The 21996-nt window shown below is 50.1% G+C and overlaps 1 protein-coding gene across 5 annotated transcripts in view; it reads left to right on the forward strand.

Moving 5' to 3' along the window:
* Positions 1 to 21996, forward strand: part of MCC (MCC regulator of WNT signaling pathway) — a 434517-nt gene that overhangs the window by 393142 nt on the left and 19379 nt on the right. For all 5 annotated transcript variants that reach the window (XM_044264127.1, XM_044264130.1, XM_044264140.1 and 2 more), the window contains 4 exons: positions 3320 to 3423; positions 6074 to 6257; positions 15148 to 15382; positions 20682 to 20888. In XM_044264127.1, coding sequence (XP_044120062.1) covers positions 3320 to 3423; positions 6074 to 6257; positions 15148 to 15382; positions 20682 to 20888 — 730 coding nt within the window. The remainder of the gene's footprint in view (positions 1 to 3319; positions 3424 to 6073; positions 6258 to 15147; positions 15383 to 20681; positions 20889 to 21996) is intronic.

A 21996-nucleotide genomic window follows, 5' to 3' on the forward strand; every position in this document is an offset into this window, starting at 1 on the left:
AACCAGGTTTTTAGAACGCATTGGGTGGGAGGGTTGGACCCGCAAGCATAGTGTGATACATATTGAAAATCCATTAGACCTTGTGGCAATTAACAAAATAAGAGTAACGAGTATGGTGTCGGAACACTGGTATGTCTCTGCGAACGTGTTGAACTTGAATATTATTGAAGTAATATCACTCAGAGTATTTATTTTCATATTTGTATGCCCATTTGTTGCCTTTTCCAGTCTTTTTTCATTGTCCTATGTATTTTACATGGTTATAAATCCGGGACATTCCGTTTCTTCAGTTTATGGTGGTTTTGTAATGTTGTTTCGTAGTGTCGGGATGGATGGCTGTGTCCCCCGCCTCAAGTTTATATATTGTTGTTTTATTTACTCATTTCTCTAAGAGACATTTAGACTTTTGCTGACTTGGGATATTAAAAACAATTTTATGGTGAATAATTTAATACAGATAATGCCGTCATTCTTTTGAATATTTTCCTTAGAAGAAAATCTCCGAAGGAGAAATTACAGGTCAAAGGATATGAATATTTTTGTGGCTCTTCAGACACACGCAGTTTTTTTTCCCCACAAAAGCAAGCCAGTTTAAATGACTGCCGTTCTTCCATTGACGAGCAAGCAGTATATGATTGTACCATTTTTTTCACTCTCATCAGCTTTGGAATTTCTCTGTTTTCAAGTGACTGTTTCAGAGTGACAAAGCTATGCATTATTGTTTTCAGGGGTTTATTAGTGGCTCCCTTTAGGCATATTTGCCAAGATCCAGATTAATGACTGTACCTTACTCTTAGTGTCCTCTGAAAAGATCAATATGTTTTAAGAGACTTTGTTTCTTCACAAAACAAAATCAAACTCCAAAAGCTTTGAGACCAGGGGCGCCTGGGTGGCTCAATCCGTTAAGCATCTGACTCTTGATCTCAGCTGAGGTCTTGATCTCAGGGTCGTGAGTTTAGTCCCATGTTGGGCCATACGCTGGGAGTGGAGCCTACTTAAAAAAACAAAACACATGAGACAAAAGCTCAAGCGCAATCATGCTAGTTTACAGACACACCAAAGCAAGCAGATAATCCACCTATGATAACTCTTGAAACAGACTGCTCTGCAGTCTGCCTTTGATCTGTGTGGATGAAGCAATGTTGCCATGTGTCTAACCTGGAAGATGGACTACCCTTGAAAGGGGGGGCTGCCAGCACCCGGGGCTAGTGATGGGGCTCTTTTCCTTATCTCTCAGTGAAAGAAGATGAAAGTGAGACAATCAACAAACAGATGGTCTGTTGACTAAGTGTTGAGTAAAGCAAGATTTCCCTGCTTAGCTTGGAGAAGCTAATCAGTTATTTGCTTAGCAGGGAAATTTCTGCTCAGCAGGCATCTTGTCCTGGGCTACTCAGGCATTACACACATGCTCCAATTCCTGTGCGGACATGGGTCCCTGTGGGTCACGTGTGGCCATGGGGAAGGGGTCCCTCTGAGATCCTTCCTATACCTGGTGTGTCCAATGATGACAGGCACAAAGAAGAGAGACTGATTTCTTCCTCTTAGAAATCCACATTTGTCAGGTTTCATACATATTTCAAGGAGCAATTTTACACACATCTAATAGAACTTTCTGTGATGTTGGACCTATTATTTATCTGTGCTGTAGTATGGTAACTATTAGCCACATGTGGCACATAAACTATACGGCTATCACCCCAGAGGAACTGAATTTTTCATTTTATTTAACTTAAATTCTTTTAACTTCACATAGCCACATGTGGCTATTGGCTACTGTAGGTCTAGGTCAAAATAGTCTTCTTTCTGGGGCTTTCCCTGCCTCCCTCCCTCATTCCTTTCTTTTCTTTTTTCCTCCTTCTCTCTCTTTCTTTCTCCTTTCTTTCTACCAATGATTATGTAACTATTTCTTGTGGCACAGTTTCCAGGGTCAGGAAGCTGGGAGTGACCCCTCTAGGTAGCGTTCCAGCTCAGAATCTCTTAGGAAGCCTGCTTGAGCTGTCAGCTGGGGCTGTGTCATCTAAAACCTTAACTGGAGCTGGCGGATGTGCTTCTGGGAAGGCTCGTTCACACAGCTGTTTGGTGGAGTCCTTCACTCACTGTTGGCTGGAAGCCTTAGCTCCTCACCACATGGGTCTCTCTGTGGGGCTGCTCGAGAGACTTCAAGACATGGCAGCTGGCTTTTTCTAGAGAGGATGAAGGGAGAAGAGAGCGTGACCAAGATGGAAGTCACCATGCTTTTAAATAACTTCATCTTGGAAGTGATATTCCATATCCTCTTAGTCCCATAGACTAACTTTGGTACAGTGCAGAAAAAGACAACACAAGGGTGTGGACACTAGCATATGGGATCAGTGGGGGCCATCCTGGAGGCTGGCTACCACAGGCATAATCCCTTTCCTGTTTAGCCGATCGTTAAAGAAGCAGTAAGCTTATTTCTCCTGCTTTTTTTTTTTTCCTTTTTTGAAGATTTTATTTGTTTATTTGACAGAGATACAGTAAGAGAGAGAACACAAGCAGGGGTCATGGGAGAGGGAGAAACAGGCATCCCACCGAGCAGGGAGCCCAATGCGGGACTTGATCCCAGGACCCTGAGATCATGACCGAAGAGGAAGGCAGATGCTTAGCGATGAGACACCCGGGCACCCCAACTCTCCCACTTTTATTGCTTCTCTTGCATCTTTCTAGGTTCTAGTTCATTGATCTATTTTTTTTTAAAGATTTTAATCATTTATTTGACAGACAGAGATTGCAAGTAGGCAGAGAGGCAGGCAGAGAGAGGAAGGGAAGCAGGCCCCCGGCCGAGCAGAGAGCCCGATGCAGGGCTCGATCCCAGGACCCTGGGATCATGACCTGAGCCAAAGGCAGAGGCTTAACCCACTGAGCCACCCAGGTGCCCCTATTGATCTATTTATTTTTAGAGAGAGAACATGTGCCCATGGGTACAAGTGGGAATGGGGAGTGGCAGAAGAAGAGGGAGAGAATCCCAAGCAAGCTCCACACGGGGCTGCATCTCACCATGCTGAGATCACAACTTGAGCTAAAGTCAAGAGTTGGATGCTTATCTGATTGAACCACCCAGGTGCCCCTAGACCCTAGTTTAAACCAAAAGTTTAAGTTAAGTGAGAGGGGAGAGGGTGGGCATCAGAACAGAGCAGCAAGCCCCTGGCTTTATACAGGAATATTTGCAGTTGTTTCCTTGCTTCTGTGGACAGTGAGGCCGAGAAGCAGGTCTGAATCTGCTTCCCCGGGGGACAGTGCAGCCCTGAGGAGGCTCCCTGTCCTCTGCCAGAGCTGAGGATGCCATGTGTTTCTGTTCCAGTGAGCAGTGCATCGAAGCCTACGAACTCCTCCTGGCACTGGCTGAGAGCGAGCAGAGCCTCATCCTGGGGCAGTTCCGGGCGGCCGGTGTGGGGTCCTCCCCTGGTGAGTGTGGCCCAAGTTCCTCCCTCCCTCTGCCTCCTTGTTCCCTGCCTCCTGGGCTCTGTGGTGCCCCCATTTCGCTGTTGGTATTGGAACACCTCCCGATGACATGAAATTCGCTTGTCAAGTGTGTTTTTCGTTTTTTCCTCATGACTGAGTGAGTAAATTGTTTATGTTGAATGCGGCAAGAACTGGAGTAGAAACAGAATTACAGGCAAGTTAAAACAATCAAGCCCTCTTAGGAAACATACTGTCCCGGGCCAACAGTAGGACCAGATGGAGCAGGAGGCCCCCAGTTTGTGATGAAAGGGACTGACTTGCCCACAGCCTCTCTTTGGGATGCTGACTGTTAAGGGTCCCTTTGCTGCCCATGTAGCCTTTGCTGAGATGCGCTGCTTCTGTTGACTGCGCTTCTGGGTGGTGTTGAGGCATGGGCTCCCCTTCCCGGGTCTCCAGGTGCCTCTTAAACACAGAGAAAATGGTTCCTCACCCTGCTGTCCACTTCAGAGGGCTCTCCCTGGGGCACAGAGCTCAGCCCTGTGGGCAAACAGAGAGGTAAGCCAACCCACTTGCCTCGCACTTGGCAATGGCTGGAAGCCTTCACTGGGGCTGCCCTTCCAGGATGCACCTTGCAAAGAGGGTTGGCATGGGGGCCTCCGGAGTGCATCTGCATCCCTACCCCATTGTTCTCACCAGCTCCTCCCCCTCACCTGGGGTCTAGCTTGGGCACTGAACACTCACAGGTTTTTCCTCCTTCAGTTTTGACCTGGACAGGAATATAAAGCAAATCTGAAGGAAAGGAAGTATCCCAGGCATTAATTTCCTGCTTCATATCTAAGATACGAAGCAAGGGAGCAGGCCTCCATTTGCATGGGTGACCACCCTCCTCCCCCCTCCTCTTTTTAAGAGTATTAATATCCCAGCCCAGATGTAGAAACTCTGCCAGCATTTCCATTAGAACCCTCATTTTTCAGGGTCTTTTCACTAAACCATAAAACTGTATACCTCATATTAAACAGATCCTAAAATGATCTTGGCATGCTGTCAAGTTTTTTTTTTTTCCTTTTAAATATCTATATTAAGGAAAATGATCAATTAAAGGGGAAAAAAATCAATCCTTTTAATTCCAGTTTGTATGATCAGAAGATGCCTTTAAACCATCCTGTCCTGGAAAGGTACCTTTTATTAGGCTTGTCTCTACTTGGCACAGTTACTTGGTAGGAGCTGGAAGGGCTTATATGAATCTGCATTTAAAATATGTAAAATCAATAATGAAATGCTTTGTATTAACATAATCCTGGGTAGCTCATGATATATTTATCAAACGAACCAGTCAGTAATATCATGCCTGCTTCAAAACAGAATTCAAAGAGCAATCAGTTGGTAAGATGGATATAAACTAGCTCATTTGTGGAAGGAAGGCAGGCATGAAAGTTGTCAGAGACGTGGCCACAGGGGCATGGGGAGGGGTGGTCCAGGAAAGCTCAGCCTGCAGGACGGGACACCCACGCTTCTTCCCCAGTCTCCGTAAAGCTGTGAGTTGGCTGACCTGGGGCAGTTCCTTACGAAATCTCCCTTCCATTCTGCTGACGGCAGCTGTGGACCCACCGTTCCGCTCTAATGGGCCATAGAGGCGCCTGGCCGGGCGAGGACTAGCTGATGACATTGCCGCCAGTACCAGCCCCTGTGGTTATTTCAGTTTCTTGTCGATGACACAGGCATTCATTACGTTCATTCTAGATGAGTTAGACCAGCGGTTTTCAAACTGTGTCCGGGGAGGCTGGAGAAGTGTCTTGGGGCCTCAGCAGTGGGTTCGGAGGATGGGGGGAAACCAGAATGTAGGACCCCCACGCTATTCACGTCACCCAGTTCTGCATTTACCATTTTGGTGCCTTGGGCTTTGGCATATGATTTCATTTGAAAGTACTTGGAAGACTAGGGATCTAGGCTGAAGAGGTAGCAAACTGGTGACCTGTTGGGCCAGGATGGTTTTGAAAACACAACAAGAACATGAACATCTTCATCTGGGAAGTCGCTGTCTGGCCCTGTGTGGGTACCTGCCATTCCTGAGGTCTTGCTCCAACCCAGGGACCTGACTCCTGGAGGCTTCAGGGCTCGTCACGAACCATGCTCCAGCAGAGACAGCAGAGTTAGGGTCAGCAGTGGTAGAGAAAATACACTGCTGATCTCAGGTGCTCATCTGAACTCTTCAGTGTTTCTCTTGCTTATCCAAAGCTTGAAGCAAAGCTCTGGCTGTGTGCAAGGCACAGTTTGGGCTTCATTCATGAGAATGTGCCACCACAGGAAAGAATGGCCACGTGGTAAATTGCAGCTGAGTGGGAGAACTCAGGAGCCTGGATCCTTAGACAATCACAGCATGTTATAGCGAGAGACAGGCCTCAGAGATCACGCTGGCCAGCCCTTCATTGATAGGGACAGAGCCTAGGGCAGAGATGTGCCTTGCTACGTACAGTCTCTAAGGGACGGTGCCTGGCCCTGCCCATGTGTCTCTTCACTGGCCATCCCCTGCTCGTTTCTCTCCCCCGGGCCACCTCTGCCCCAAGTAGCCAAAAACTGATGATCCGGACCCTGCTCCCAGACCTGTCTCATGTACAAGCGTGTGGATTAATCCTTTGGCCTCTTTGTAACACAGGAGACCAGTCAGGGGACGAGAACATCACTCAGATGCTCAAGCGTGCTCACGACTGCCGGAAGACAGCTGAGAATGCAGCCAAGGCCCTGCTCATGAAGCTGGATGGCAGCTGCGGGGGCGCATTCGCCGTGGCTGGCTGTAGTGTGCAACCCTGGGAGAGCCTCTCCTCCAACAGCCACACCAGGTAATTCTCAGCCCTTCTGCTACTGGACGGACATGTGTGCGCCTGTCGTCTACTCACTGGGCTGGACATGTGGGGGCCCAGCTCTCAGACTGTGAGGGTTGGATGAGGTCAGATGTGCCCCCGTGCTTGCAGCCTGCTCCAACCGGGGAATCGGGGGGTCAGCATGGGAAAGCTGGGAAGGGCCTTCCGTGGCCGGTGTGGGGACCACAGCCCAGACAGAAGGGATGTTTGCACAAGAAGGTGGAACCCAAGCCTCCCTTTCTGTCTGGTGCGCTCGCTCCCATTTTTTTCTGTTCTCCATTTCTTCATAGTTCTTGATTTCCGGGAGCATCTGGGGTAGCATAAGGCCCATTTGCTGCAAACAGTCGCTAAGCATCCACGACCCAAGCTGCGTCCGATTTCTGAGCTCCATTCCCTCCCCTCTTCTCCCCGGGCCTCTGTCCTTCGTAAGCTCTTCTAGGGCGATAGCCTCCTCCTCTCCCATCTCTTTTGCTCTGCAGAGTGTTGCCAAATTCAGAGCAGGTCGTCCGCAGACACTCAGCGATGAGCCTGAGTTCAGGTTCAGTGTCTGTGAATCTAGAAGCGGGTACATGAAAAAGATGGGGAGGAAAGCAGCGAAGACCTGGCTGAGCATACTTTGTGGAAGCCACTGGATTCTTCCAGAAGGGGGTAGAGGATCAGAATGAAGCCTCTGCTAGCCATCTTCCCAGGTCTTACCACCCAAGCCCTATGAACACCTTCCCTTTATGTATCGGTTCCAGGTCTAGAAACTACTTTGTTACAGATTCTCCTGTGGTAGCCAAATCATAAGACACAAGAAGGTGACTTACCCTGTTCGCACAGGGGAGAGAGCCTGGGCTCAGAGATCTGTAAGTGACTTGGCTAAGTAAGGTATCACGGCTGACAGAGGCAAGTTGGGACTGAGCCCCAGCACTTTGGCACCAACGTATTACTCTTGGCACTACACCGGGCTGCGTATCACAACGTTAAAAAAACAGTATCCACTCGCCGACCGAGTGACAAGAACCTCAGAAGGCTGGATGGGATCTCAGGAGCCAAAGGGGAAATACTGGCGTTTCCTTGGTGCCTGAAAGCAACTAAATGTTCCCGTCTCTCCTCCCACTGGCAGGACCCAGCCATCTGGCTGAGTGCCTCCATGTATCTGCCCCAGCCCCGGGGCCTTGGGAGAGGGGCTGCTCCCAGCAGCAGAGCTGGCCAGGTGCTCACAGGCTCCAGGGAGCCCGTCGCTTTTGACTCCGGCGCCCCAGTCATCTTATTCAGTGAAACAGAGATTATAATTTATTTTTGTCTTAAAAACCACATTCTTCTGCTGAACATAGAAAGCAGATGCTGTCCTTAATGGCTTTTCCAGATGTGTATGATCTATAATTTCCTCGTTCATTCAGAGTAGAAACATAGTCTCCGGGCTGTCAGTGATGCTATTCTGTTGAATCCAAGAACACGAGAAGCCAGTCGATGGGGCATATGTGCTGTTTCAGTAGCTTCGAAGGGGTGTGTTACACATCCTTTGCTCACACCTCCCCACTCCCCAAATAATTTCGTTTTAATCCAGATCAGAGACAAATTTGGAGACAAAAGTAAGAACCCTCACTGTCCTTTTAGGGGGATCCTCATTTTGAATGTTTGCTGGAAATACTTTAATGTACAGGTGAGCCTTGATTCTGAGACAGTTTTCTTAGAGAAATTTAATTTTTGGTGATATCTTAACACAGGCTGAGATCAATTCAGGACATGGTCTTTTTTTTTTTTTTTTTTTAAGATTTTATTTATTTATTTGACAGACAGAGATCACAAGTAGGCAGAGGGGGGTGGGGGAAGCAGGCTCCCTGCCGAGCAGAGAGCCCGATGTGGGGCTCGATCCCAGGACCCTGAGATCATGACCTGAGCTGGAGGCAGAGGCTTTAACCCACTGAGCCACCCAGGTGCCCCCATGGTCTTTACTTTTTAAGGATGCTCTCCGCCTCAAATGGGTCTTCCATCAAAGTACAGTGGATTCTAATTCAGATTTCACTCTCTCGTCCTTAAAAATTCACTTTCACCCTCCCACCTGAGTCTGAGCAGCCAGGGTGGGCCAGGAAGAACCACATGCAGCCCACTGGCGTGGCATTCCACATTTTCTCATCCTGACACAACCAGAATACTCTTATGCGACCCATGGGCCCTGAGAAAACGTCCCAAACCACCAACCCTTTTCATAATTATAATGACTGATTTTGTGTGGAAATCTCACCATTCCAGCTCAGACATGCCCCTGTGTCAAGTTTAGAGGGAGAAAGAGATGGAGTTTTCTATGTCGGAGCTCTGTCTGGCTCCGTATCCCCCTTTTCCTCCCATGGTCACCGACTGGCCCGGAGAATCCTAATCAGAGTGTCAGTCAGCTGTTCCTCAAGGTCTCAGGAAAGGAATGCCGAGTGTCAGGTTTCCAGATGCCTTTCCGGCAGCAGACGAACGGCTCCTGATGACAGGAGGGTCGTGGTTTGGGAAAGGAACAGCAGCAGAGTAGTTACCAGCAAGGAGAATAAAAAATGGTAGCCAGCCCTTCACCTGACTGTTGGCAGGAGCCTAGAGATGCTGCTATTTCGCTTTTGAAAAATTCAGTCCTAGCCTCATCAGCAGTTACAATAGACTTAATGGACTGAGGAACTAAGTAACGTCGAGGGCCTGGATAGCTTTCTCAGCATCTCACAACAGAGGGGCCAGGGGACTAAATTGTTGAGATGGGAATAGGGAATCCTTAGTCAAGCCCACTCTTCCTGTCAAGCATCACAATTTCAGTTCATCCCATGGAAGCACAGTCATCGATCTCAGTCTACAGAAGGACATGTGGCCAAGACAGAATAAGCCTCAGCAGATCTGTCCTAATGGAGACTAGAGCTGCGTCCCTTCTGTACCACTGTTGGGTGGGGATCACAGTGAGCCATGGGAGTTTGGGCACCGCAGCTTCTCTGGGGAGCGGCCGGGCACCTTCCAGGCATCAGGGTTCCAGCCGGCTGACCATTCACCCCCAAGTTGGAGTAAGGGCAGTGGAACTCAAGATGCCCACTGTTCACATTCTAAGCTCGTCTTGGGTGAAGTCTCCCTGGAGCAGAAAGGAGGGTTGACGACAGTGGAACCCTGTCCTTTGAAAGGATGGATGGGATTAGAATGGCCAGCCCATTAGGAAAAGCCTGGGCCACCGCCATCAGCAAGCTTCTGGGAGTGAGAGACCAGATCTGGCTGTTGTATCTGTAATTGTTCTCATCCCTGTGAAGAAAGGAGTTGCTTTCTCATCCCAGCTATCAGGAGAATTTATCCACAGTCCTTGGGATTAAAGCTTAGAGGTGCTAGTACATTCTGAAGCCCAGCTCAGACACATTCCTCAACACGACAGCATGGTGCTAAGGCCTGCTGCTCAAATGGCCTTGTCATTTATCTTTTAGGCTCTGTGAAGACTAGGTAGAGACCTGAAATGTGTTTTTTAAAGATTTTATTTATTTGAGAGAGAGAGCACACGAGCAGGGGGAGAGGCAGAGGGAGAGGGAGAAGCAGGCTCTCCACTGAGTAGGGAGCCCGCTGTGGGGCTCGAACCCAGGCCCCTGGGATCATGACCTGAGCCAAAGGCAGACGCTTAACCAACTTAGCCAGCCAGATGTCCCAGAACTGCATGATCATTGTAAAACTAAATTAAAATCCAAGCATTATATCAAATTCTCCATAGGATGATTCTCACTAGAAAGGACACTGCGAACAGTTCAGGGTGTATTTCTCACAGTTTTACCTGTCCCGTTTTTCCTTTGTTAAGACCTTTGGCTGAAAATGACAGTCATATTCTGTCATAAACGGGGCCTTGTTAGAAGGCCATTCCACGCACAGGAACTGCCCACATCCAGCCTGTGCTCCCCACACACGGCCCTCATCTTCCTGCCGCAGGCAGACACCCCAGGTGACAGAAAACCAGCACAACTCCTGCATGTGTACTAAGGCTGACTGGTTTCACTGATGTCAAGTAAAAAAAAAGAAAATTCAAACTGGGACATCTTGCCCCAGGGCTCAAGTCCTCCTCCTCCCCACCCCCCACCTGTCCTCAGTGGCCATGGCAGTTCCCACAGGAGCCACACAGGTGAGAAGAGAGGAGGTGGGTCCCAGGAGAAAATGGAAGATGGGAATCTTCCACCAGCAGGCCAAAGCACAGCATCTTTAAAAATATGATTAGATGTAATTTTTAATCTAAGAATCCTATTATGTCGACTCTCTTGAAATTTGTTTTTCCCCTATTAAATTTTTTTCCATGTGACGTTCGTGTCTGTCAGTAGCTTCCCACTCTCACAGTGGAGGGCAGTCCTTCATGTATCCAAACAACTTCCTCTCACTGGACATTCCTGCCCAGCTTTTCACTGTTAACCATTAGAGCCACCGTCCTGGACCCCACGCCTGTCCTTCTTGTGCAATTTCTGTGGGAAACTCAAAGAAACATAATTTGCTGGCCCAAAAGTGATTGTTTCCAAGGTCAGAGAGCTTCCATACATGATGACGTTTTTCTCCTCTTCCTCCGAACCCTTGCTAAAACTGGGTAGCATAGATTTTTTCAATTTTGCTGATCTCTGGGCAAAAAAATACCCTTCGGCTCAGGTCATGATCTCAGAGTCCTGGAATCGAGCCCCGCATCAGGCTCCCTGCTCAGCGGGGAGCCTGATTCCTCCTCTCTCTCTGCCTGCCTCTCTGCCTGCTTGTGATCTCCGTCTGTCAAATAAATAAATAAAATCTTTAAAAAAAAAAAATACCCTTAAGACTTTCCTTTGTCTTGTAATTATTAGCAATGTTGAAAATCATTATAATGTTGAATTTTTCTTTTTTTTTTTTTTAAGATTTTATTTGTTTATTTGACAGACCGAGATCACAAGTAGACAGAGAGGCAGGGAGAGAGAGAGGGAAGCAGGCCCCCTGCTGAGCAGAGAGCCTGATGTGGGACTCGATCCCAGGACCCTGGGATCATGACCTGAGCCGAAGGCAGCGGCTTAACCCACTGAGCCACCCAGGCGCCCCTCCATGGTCTTCTTGACGTAGTAATTTTTAATGTAAGGAAGGATGAGGATTTTAAAGGGAACTTCCAGCCCAGAGTCCCAACTCCCCGGCAGTCAATTTCATTTCTGAAGCCTCCTGGCAGGTCCCTGGAAAGGAGGTGTTGCTGTTGCCCAGTGCACGCTGTCCACACCTGCTGCACCCCTGAGCACAGCTCCAGGCTCAGCCCTGTGGAAGGCACTATGGACACGGCCACCGCCACAGCTCTCGTTTCATTGTTGCTCTTCTGCTGGACGTTTAGATGTCTGTCCCTCCAGGTCTGTGTTGACAGTCCGTGAAGGTGAGCGCTGAGTCCTACTTGAATGGTTTTGTTCCAGGCAGGCCTTCTCCCATGGCTGGGGGTGACCTGCTTTACTGCAGAGCAGGGCAGCTGCTGAGGGAGGGACCCTGAGCATCCCCGGGAGAAGTTCCCCTAGTCCCCAAGTCCCACCGACCTCCCCAGTGCCCTCTGCTGGGGCTACTGTTAACTCCTTCGCTTCTCTTGAGCAGCTTGTTTCTTTATGAAATTGCCACCTGAAGTGCTCTAGCCAGAGGGTGCTGCTGCTTCTCCCTTCTCATCCTTTTTAAAATGCAGCTTGAGAAACCACACGAACGGTGACTGATCATAATAACTGTATTCTCCTTCCTGCCGCCCAGCTTCCGCCATCACTTCCCGAGATTGTCTCAAGAGCCCAGGATGGGTCCCCCTGCCTCTGCCCTTGGCTCCCTGTACCTCTCCTTAGCCCAGAGGCCAGAGGGATCTTATTAAGATGAAAGGCAGATCACATCACGCCTCTGTCACAAACCCTCCAATGGCTTCCATTCTAATTCTAGAGGGAAAGTCAGCCCTTATAAAACCTGACAGGACCTGGTGCCCTGCCCTTACCACCAACACACACCCTCCTCTCTGACCAGCTGTCCTCCTTCTTCTCCCTTAACTGACTCCAGCTCAGCCACACTCACTGCCTCAGGGCCTTTGCATTCGCTGTGTCCTCTGCCTGGATCGCTCTTCCTCTAAATATCCACACAGCTCTGTTTTTCACGTCCTGTGAGTCTACTCTATCCATAGGTCTACTTTATGTAGTTACTTTATGTAACTTTTCATGCAGGTCCTCCCTACAGCTCTGTTGCACGGAATAAGCCCATCTTCTCTTTGTGCTCTCCGTAATTGCTTCATTTTTCTCCGTGGTACTTCTCACTGTCTGATGTACTCTGTATTTTACTTGTCTCCCCTGCTAGAATATGAGTTCTGTGAGAGCAGAGATTTTTCTAGAGCCTAGGAGAGTACCTCACAGTGGCCCTCCAGTATCGCTTAAACGAATGATAGCTACATTTATTTCTTGAGTGCTTACTGCGTGCTAGGCACTGTTCTAAACCCTGTACAGTCCAACTTCATTTTATAGATGAGGAAGTAGGCCCAGGGAGGTTGAGTCATGCTTCCTGTAAATCTACCAAGTGGCAAAGGTGCTTGGGTTACAGGTCAAGGTAACACCTCTGTATTAGGGTTCTCCAGAGAAACAGGACCAATGGGGGTAGAGGTCGTGGTATGTATATATGGGGAAAGAGTGATTAATTTTAAGGAATTGGCTCATACAATTATGGGGACTGGCAAGTCTTAAATCTATAGGGCAGGCACACTGATTAGAGACCCAAGGAAGTCTTGATGTAGCAGTCTTGAATCTGAAGGCTGTCCAGGGCAGAATTTCTTTCTTGGGGGACCTCAGTCTTTTCTCTTAAGGCTTTCAACTGATTGGACGAAACCCACCTACATCATGGAAGGTAGTTTGCTTTACTGAGCAAATGATTTAAATGTTACATCTCGGGTTGCCTGGGTGGCTCAGTCGCTTGAGCGTCCAGCTCTTGATTTTGGCTCTGGCCATGATCTCAGGGTCAAGGGATCAAGCCCTGTGTCAGACTCCTTGCTCAGCAGAGAGACTGCTGGAGTTCCTCTCTCTCTCTCCCTCTGTCCCTCTCCCCCCGTGCTCACTTACTCACACTCTCTTAAATAAATAAATGTTAAATACATTTTTTTAAAAAATACCTTCACAGTGACATCTAGGTGGGTGTTTGGCCATGCACGCGGGCACTATAGACTAGCCTTACTGCTGCATGAAATGAATCATCAGAACCTGTAAGGAGGTATTCCTCCCTGGGGTGAAGAGGGTGGGGTGGGAGAGTGGCCCCAAAGGGTCTGTGGTGCTCAGGAACTTGCAGTTCTAGTGGGAGTTTTCTGACTCAAAGATCACCCAAGCCCCAGGATGCTGGCTTCCTCCCATGCACAGGCAGCTGCATGGCAGGGCTCCAGCTCATCCCTTCTCCTCACCCTTATCTCTAGAAGCCCCATCTTCTAGATAACGTGTCGCACATAAGAGTGGAATGGTCCCTGGTCATAGGTTATGGGGCCATTGCATCTGCTGAGTTGGGGTCCTGGGCCTGTAGGGTTCCAGGGTGAGGTGAGGAGGGCAGGCCTGGGCCTCCAGCAGCCAGCAGGCTGTGGGGACCACTCCTCGCTCCTGGCTCAGCTTCTAGCAACAGGAGTCTTGGGAGGATGGGCCTGAGGAATGAGAAGACACTGGCCCAAGTCCAAGTGTACCAGTGTCCAGCCTTATGACCAGGCCAGCCACCTAACATCTCCGAGCCTCAGTCACCAAATCTGTAGTGACAGAGATGATCGTGCCGACCTGGCTTGTTTTGATGAGAGTTCAGCGGGCCCCAGCTTGTATTCTAACGTCTTTCCAAGGCCAGAGCCATGAGGGTGATGTCGAGTGTCGGCGGGACCGGTAGTAAGTCCAGAGAAACTGTAGATCCACACTGGCCTCTGAGGACTGACAGGGTGCAAAGGGCCTCCTTCTGAGCCAGTGGGGACAGCCTGCCCACTGCCAGAAAAAGTCAGTGCCCTCTTAAGAGCCCTAGCCTCGGTTTTCCTGTGGTGCTCCCCTTCGTGTGGTGGCCTGGGTGACACAGAATCCTTCAGGGGAGGCTGTGTTCTCAGGGGTCATCCTAACCGCTCCTCGGGTCTGGCAGCCATCACCATTCAATACGGCTTCCAGGGCCCCGTGGTTGGACCTGGGTCCCTGTGATGGACAGTATACTCAGCCGTGAGCCGGGAGGAATGGCATGGTTGGCGGCGGGGGGTGGGGGTTCGGGAGGGGCTCCTGCTTTCTACATTGTCACAGTAGCAATACTCATGGAGGTTTGTTTCATGGTACCCCACTCCCCCTTTTCCACCACACCTTCCAGCTCCTACCCCAAGGGGACTGCCGCTGCAGTCCTAGACGTGTGTTTACACGAGTGAATACACACACACACACACACACGGATCTATACATCACACCATAGGTATTTTGTTCTTCAACTTTGTTCCTAAACATATCCTTTTTTTTTTAAGTCCAGCCCACATGTATGGCTATTTTTTAATCAAATACTACTTTTATCCTATTTCTCCACTTAAAATATTTCCACCATGTCATAATTACTACTGAAATGTCCATGCAACTTGCCTTCTTTTGGAATGTACCAAATTAACTATGTCCTCTATGCCACACAGTGTCTTTGTATTTTGTTGTTTCTGTGGGATTATTTCCTTAGAATTCCTTCTTAGGGTCCACATGTTGTGTTAAAGGGGGTAGGCATTTCTGTTATTCTTCAGACTGATTTCTCTCCTAAAAGGTAATATCAATGACCCAATGGCATAAAGAATGCTTTTTTGGGAAGTGCGCGGGGTGGGGGTTACCATGGAAGGCCGTTGGAGAGATGGGGTGTGGAAAGGAGTCCAGGACAAGACCCGTTCTCAGTGGCCGGAAATCGTGAGAGGTTTGCTCTGTCTCCTCAGCACAACTAGCTCCACGGCCAGTAGCTGCGACACGGAGTTCACTAAGGAAGACGAGCAGAGGCTGAAGGACTACATCCAGCAGCTCCGGAATGACAGGGCCGCGGTCAAGCTGACCATGCTGGAGCTGGAGAGCATCCACATCGACCCCCTCAGCTACGACGTGAAGCCCCGGGGGGACAGCCAGCGGCTGGATCTGGAGAACGCGGTGTTGATGCAAGAGCTGATGGCCATGAAGGTACCTCGGGGCTGGGGTCCGAGGCAGCCTGGGGCCATGTGCTGCCGGGTCCTCCAGGGGAGACAGGAAAAGGCCCTCTGGAAGTAGGTCAGCCACGATGACCCATCAACCCGCCGGGGTTCCATCACCTCCCCCTGGAGGACAGCCAGAGCCTCATTTGTAGACAGGACTAGTTTCCGTGTGTCTGGGGCACTGAGGCTGGACATGACCCTGGAGGGTTAGAGGAACTCCGGAGGCGGCCTCGGGGTGTCTCAGCTCCGCTCTGGAACACCCCGTTCTCGAGGAGAAGCCAGATCAGGTGCCTGGAGGTGGGAGCAGCCCCTGTCCCCGTAAAAGGACTTCTCCCCTCCAGGAGCTTGGGGTGCTCCCGGGGTGGATGCTGATGTTAATGAGGAATAGAGGAGGATGGGGTGAGGACGGGTGCAGCGCTTGGATAAGACCCCCACTGTCCTGATGTCCTTTTCCCTTCCGTGCCACAAAGAGCCCGCCAGCATCCTGACCCCCTCAGGGAAGTGGTCAGTGCCCTTCACATCCACTCTTCCTGATAAGATCCTGGCATTATCTTCTGGCATCTGGAAAGTGGGGGATGGGCAGCGTTCTTGAACAGCTAGCCCCTGTCATTGGGAAGTGGTTACATGGCCATCCCTTCCATAGGACACATTTTGCACAGCTCTGGCCAGGGGTGCCAAGAATGGGGCCTTCGCTGCTGAGTGCTTTATCAGAAGACCTCTGTGGGATGGTAAAGAACATTCTTGGTCTGTGTTCCCAGCTCCCCCTGGGAGCTTCTCAAACCCTTGGAATTTCCTGACTGGGAGCAGTGTCTTTGTTATGCTAATGCAGCCACTACAGGCCAGCCCCCTGAAAGCCAGCACCTGGGCTGTCCCTGGAAGGATGGGGCCTGTGATTACAGGGCTGGACGTTGAACCCCTTGACCAAAGAGGGAAGGAGGGCTGCTGATTGAGTTTCCCTGTGTGGCCAGTGATTTCATCCGTCGTGCCCAGTCATGAAACCCCAGTAAGGTCCCTGGGCACTGAGGCTCAAGAAAGAGCTGCGTTCAGTGCTCTTCCAGTCACCCCATGTGCATGTGGTAAAGCCCCAATCTTAAGTACAGCGCTTTCCTGATGAGTTGTTGATCCCAATGGGTTGTGCACGCCCCTGAGTTGGCGAGAAGGGCAAGTGGCCCGGGGACCCCCACTACTTGTGGCTGGTATTGGAAGTGAAGGCGGTCCGGGAGGATTGTCCTTACCTGGGAGGTGTGCGAGAACTCAGGAAGCTCAGGCCAGTGTGTTGGATTGTGTGCCCCGCACCCCCGCTGGAGCCGGAATAGGATAACTACTGGCCAGGAGCGCGGTCCCGCAGGGCTGCCACCAGGTCTCAGCAGGCCTGAGCCAGAGGTGGGCACTTGTAAGGCCTGCGGATGTGGCGAGTAGGAGCTGGGAGCCAGGTCCCTGAGCCTGCCCTCCCAGTTCCACTCTCTTGTGCACAAAGGCCTGATTGACACAGCCTTGGGTTCTGCAGTGTCTCTGGCCCCCAGGTTTTGAGACAGGAAGGGCTCTCAGGGACAGAAGCCAGCTTGGGGACCAGAGGCAGGTCCTTTGGGCCAGGTGGGTCGAGGAAGTACTGTATTAATAGCTCGTCAGTGTGTCTCCTGTTGAAACCACCACTGTCCCTGCAAGAGAGCAGGCCTCCCTCTGGTTAACTCACCTCTGGAAAGAGGAGGCACCAGCAGTGGTCAGCCCAGCACCCTCAGGGCCTTGCTCAATGTGTCCCTGTCCTCGGCAGCGGCTCAGTCTTGAGTCTCAGTGAATCCTGGGAAGACTTTGGGTAGTGGCAGCGGATTAGGAATGAGCCCTTTGCTTCTGAGCTGGCTTATCACCACCCACCCACTCAGCTCAGACCCTGACTTCTGCTCCGTCTGGGGAATCCTCCTGCAACCTTGGCTGATTTCTCCTCTCATTGCCCATGAGCCGGGCACTGGGTCTGTCATTACAGCGCCTTTCTCCCCACTCGGGAGCCCTGCTTGTGGGCCTTTGTGCCCTGCAGCATGAGCTGTGAGGCTGCCCTTTCGTTTTGTGTTCCAGTCATCATGTTCGATTTGGCCAAAGACTTTTTCCTGATAAGTTGCATTTCCTTTTCTTTTCTTTTTTTTTTTTTTTTTAAGATTTTATTTATTTATTTGACAGAGAGAAAGATTGCAAGTAGGCAGAGAGGCAAGGCAGAGAGAGAGAAAAACAGGCTCCCTGCTGAGCAGAGAGCCCAATATGGGGCTCGATCCCAGGACACCTGAGCCAAAGGCAGTGGCTTAACCCACTGAGCCACCCAGGTGCCCCTAAGTATTTCCTTTTTATATTTGAGCCAACATGTGTGATAAATTCCAGATTACTCTGGCCAGAAAAGACATTTTTGGTGGTATAAAATACTCCCTTTGCTATTTGAAAATAAAATGTGTATACATCCTAGAAATTGTCTGAAAGAGTAGAAATGGTATGTCCAGGTGGCTCAGTAGTTAAACTTACAGCTCCTGATTTTGGCTTAGGTCATGATCTCACAGTCCACTTGGGACTCTGCGCTGGGCGTGGAGCCTGCTTAAGATTCTCTCTCTCCCTGGGGCGCCTGGGTGGCTCAGCAGGTTAAAGCCTCTGCCTTCAGCTCAGGTCATGGTCCCAGGGTCCTGGGATTGAGCTTCGGGATTGGCTCTCAGCGGGGAGCCTGCTTCCTCCTCTCTCTGCCTACTTGCGATCTTTCTCTCTGTCAAATAAATAAATAAAATCTTTTTTTTTTTTAAAGATTTTATTTATTTATTTGACAGAGATCACAAGTAGACAGAGAGGCAGGCAGAGAGAGAGATAGAGGGAAGCAGGCTCCCTGCTGAGCAGAGAGCCCGATGTGGGACTCGATCCCAGGACCCTGAGATCATGACCTGAGCCAAAGGCAGCGGCTTAACCCACTGAGCCACCCAGGCGCCCCTAAATAAATAAAATCTTTTAAAAAAAAAAAAAAATTCTCTCCCTTTTCCTTCCTCCAATCTCTCTCTCTCAATTAATTAATTAAAAAATTTTAAAAAGCTGGGTGAGAAATAACCCACAATATGGTCTAGAGGCAGCCATAGCTGGTGTTCTGGCTCCGGGCCCTTTTCCTGTGAGGTCTGCGAAGGATAAACATCAGAGTCCTTCCTCCCTCCCCTCTGCACCACTCTTCATTTTAAATATTTATTTTCTAGTGTTTCATCTGTTATCTCTGGTTCTCATAAATGTTGATTCTGTCTCACATGATTTGTTCCATTTTCATGTGGGTCGAGGGGAGGGCATGCCTACCAGCTCACCATCAGTGGAGATGGTGTCTTCCATGTCTTGTGGGTCCTGGCTTGTAGATGTCCCTACAGCGTGGTTCTGTGCGTGGATCTGTTGGGAACACCATGGATTACAGAGGTCTGGGGCTGGTTTCTATTACGTTCAAGACTTAGGATTCCTGTTTCATCTCTACATACGACAAGTGTGTGGCTCCGATTCCTCAAAAAGGGGCTCTTCTTGCTTTTCCCACCCGGATGCTGAGGGATAGGCTTCCTCATCACATCTCCCAAAAGGAAATCATCTGGTCTTTTACTCTAGGCAGTACTTGGAGCGTCCCTGCTCATGTAGGGGGGTCTCCTTTCTGGCTCTCTGCCCTGCCCTTAACGCCGGTGCCAGAACCCCAGGTCCTAGGGCCTCCATACTGGCCTGAAACCTCTGTTGGCTTGTATTATGGCCGTTTTGCCTTTCCTCTTGGGCAGAGTTCCTTCTTCATTTCTGGCACTCATGGGTTCTTGTTTCCTTCTTTCAAGCTTGCCTTTATATGTTTGTTCTGGGTGTGACTAGTCCCCTTGGCTCAGTATGCAACATTGCGAGAACCTTCAGAATCCTATTTGTAAGGGAAAACGATGAGAAGCCTTCCGTGCATGGAAACATCTTTCATGCTGGTTTTATAGCTCATCTTTAGGAAAGTTTTGGGGGCTGCTTTTGAGTAGTCACTGAGCACACTACTTTCTGTGTGTCTAACGCCTCCCCAGCCCTGATCTGAATATTACGAATCGTAGTGGGTGTCCTCTAGGTGTTTCCCTAAACTGGAGGGTGAGAACATCTACACTCCAGGTCTGGCTCACCCAGAAAAACATACCAGGCTTTTTACCTCAGAAGGGTCAGTTCCGGGGTAACTAGTGTTGGTGACCTTGGTGAATCCTTCTCAAGGCAGTGACTCAATTACAGAGAATCTTAGTAAGTAAAATCATAGAGTGAGCAGGGAAGACACATGTGGTGGTCACATGGTAGTTGAATCACATGACCGGAGTCATGCATGGGCTCATCTGGAAGGAGGGACTATAGCTTTAATGGTTAAGAGCCAGACAGCCTGGGTTCTAACTCCGGCTCCCAATTTACCCAGTAACTGTGGGCAGGTGGGTTTTCCTCTGCATGCCTCAGTTTCCCATCCATGTAGGGAGAGGTTCATAATGCCTACCTCAAGTTGGAAGAATTAAATGGATCGCTTTGTATAAATGTCTAAAGCAGTGTCACATGTCCAGTAAATGGTGTTTTTTGCTACCTGGTTCCTGGTCCCTGTTTTCGAGTCACTTGTTACATACCCTCCCCCAGAAAACTCTAACTGGAGTTCTCTGAGACACTTTGACAAGTTATCTGATGAGTGGTCACCTGTGAGGGACTCTGTTTCCATTGGTCTCATTTGGGCCTCCTGCAGTAGGTAAGAGCTAAGGTGATCTTGCTGTGGGCCCACGCCACCTACCGGCTCAGCTGTGGGGCACCAAGGGAGGGTTGGCAATGTGTATTGGGGCCATGGAAAATAGAAAAGGAAATGGGAATTGGAAGGGAGCCAGTCAGACCCAGCCTTGCGTGGACGACCCCCTTCACAACATCTTTGGCTGCTTTGGCCGATGCATGCTGGAAAACTGTTCCCAAAAGAGACAGGTGTGCCCCTTGGGGGTTGGAGGGCAGGAGTGGGGGGGGGATATGTTCCAGTTGTTTGAAAGGTTTTTCTTACAGTGAGCCAAAATCTGCTTGCCTGTACTCCCCTTCATTTATCTCTGTTACGGTCCGCAGAGTGACAAAGCACGTGGCTTTGTGCACACGAGTCCTTCAGATGGCGGAGAGAGCTGGCTTGTGTCTTCCCGGTCCTCTTCTCCCAGCTTCGAGGTGGTAACTCCACCACAGGGCGTGGGTCCCAGCCTAGGACGCCCTGGTCGCAGGCCCGCTTTCCCACGTGCCATCCTGCTCCCACGGCGTGAGTGCCTCACAGCATCTGTGCTCCGCAGGAGGAGATGGCCGAGCTGAAGGCCCAGCTCTACCTCCTGGAGAAGGAGAAGAAGGCCCTGGAGCTGAAGCTGAGCACGCGGGAGGCCCAGGAGCAGGCCTACCTGGTGCACATCGAGCACCTGAAATCCGAAGTGGAGGAACAGAAGGAGCAGCGCATGCGCTCCCTGAGCTCCACCAGCAGCGGTGGCAAGGAGAAGCCTGGCAAGGTAGGAGCGAGGGCGCGGGGATGCCCCAGCCCCGGCCTTACCTCCCCCCCAGCCTCGGTCCCCACCCACCCCACAGCCTCAGTTTCCTTATTTGCAGGCGAACTGCAAGCCTTTCTAGAGATCTTAAAGAAGGTAACATTTTGAGTGCAAAGAAACCAAATCGACTTTTTTTTTTAATTGCATGTGAGGTATTAGTGACCGCATTTTTGTATGCCACAGTCTGACCAGGGGAGTGATCAGTGCCTTTGTCCAGGGGTCTGACACCGGGCCACCTCCTTGGCTCCCCCACCTGGCACAGTGACCATCGCCTGTGGCCTGTTGGTCACATCTCTACTGATCATCGCATTGGTTGGCCTTCTGTAAACCTCAGCACTGAGGAAGGAGTGAGTACCCCCATTTACACGAGGGAAATGGGGCTCACGAGACACAAGGGTGTCTTGCAGCTAGTAGGTGCAGAACCAGGATTTAACCCGAGTTTGGCTCATGGTCCTCCTCTTCTCATCCGTGACGCCATGCCAGCTTCTGTTGGCATCTCTGCCAATGGCGAAAGGGGAGGCCGGAAGCCACTCAGGCAGAGGAGGAGGAAGGCGGGCCCTAGATCACACACAGGGTGTCACAGAGCGTGGGTCAACAGGGGGATGTCATCTGGCAAACTCAGACTCTTGTGAGCCCAGAAGTCTTTTTCTCTAGAATCTAAGCTCATTCCATCATACCATATCTCAGAATTACTCCCAATATTGTGTTGAGAAAAAAAATACTGCGGACGCTGAAGAATTACATCCTCATCCCAGGACATGGAAATTTTGTGTTCTGCATTGTATTTTCTCTCCTTAATAAATGCTAGCTTCTCCAAGCCCCATTTGTTTTCCAGCCCAGGACCTAGGGGCATACGCTGACTTGCCGGTCTCAGGAACAGCTTCTCACGGCCCAGACGCAGGGGTGTCCCTGGAGTTTTGCACATGGAAAGGAAGCAACTTGCCAATTAGTGTGGCAGTCAGTGACCACTCCGTGAACAGCTAAGAACTGTGGAGCAAGCTTCGCAAAGGGCCACAGCTACACTCTGTCCACCTCTCACCTAGCAAGGGACTCAAGGGAGTTCAAGTCCATG

Source organism: Neovison vison, chromosome 1, assembly GCF_020171115.1.
Source record: "Neovison vison isolate M4711 chromosome 1, ASM_NN_V1, whole genome shotgun sequence".
NCBI lineage: Eukaryota > Metazoa > Chordata > Mammalia > Carnivora > Mustelidae > Neogale > Neogale vison.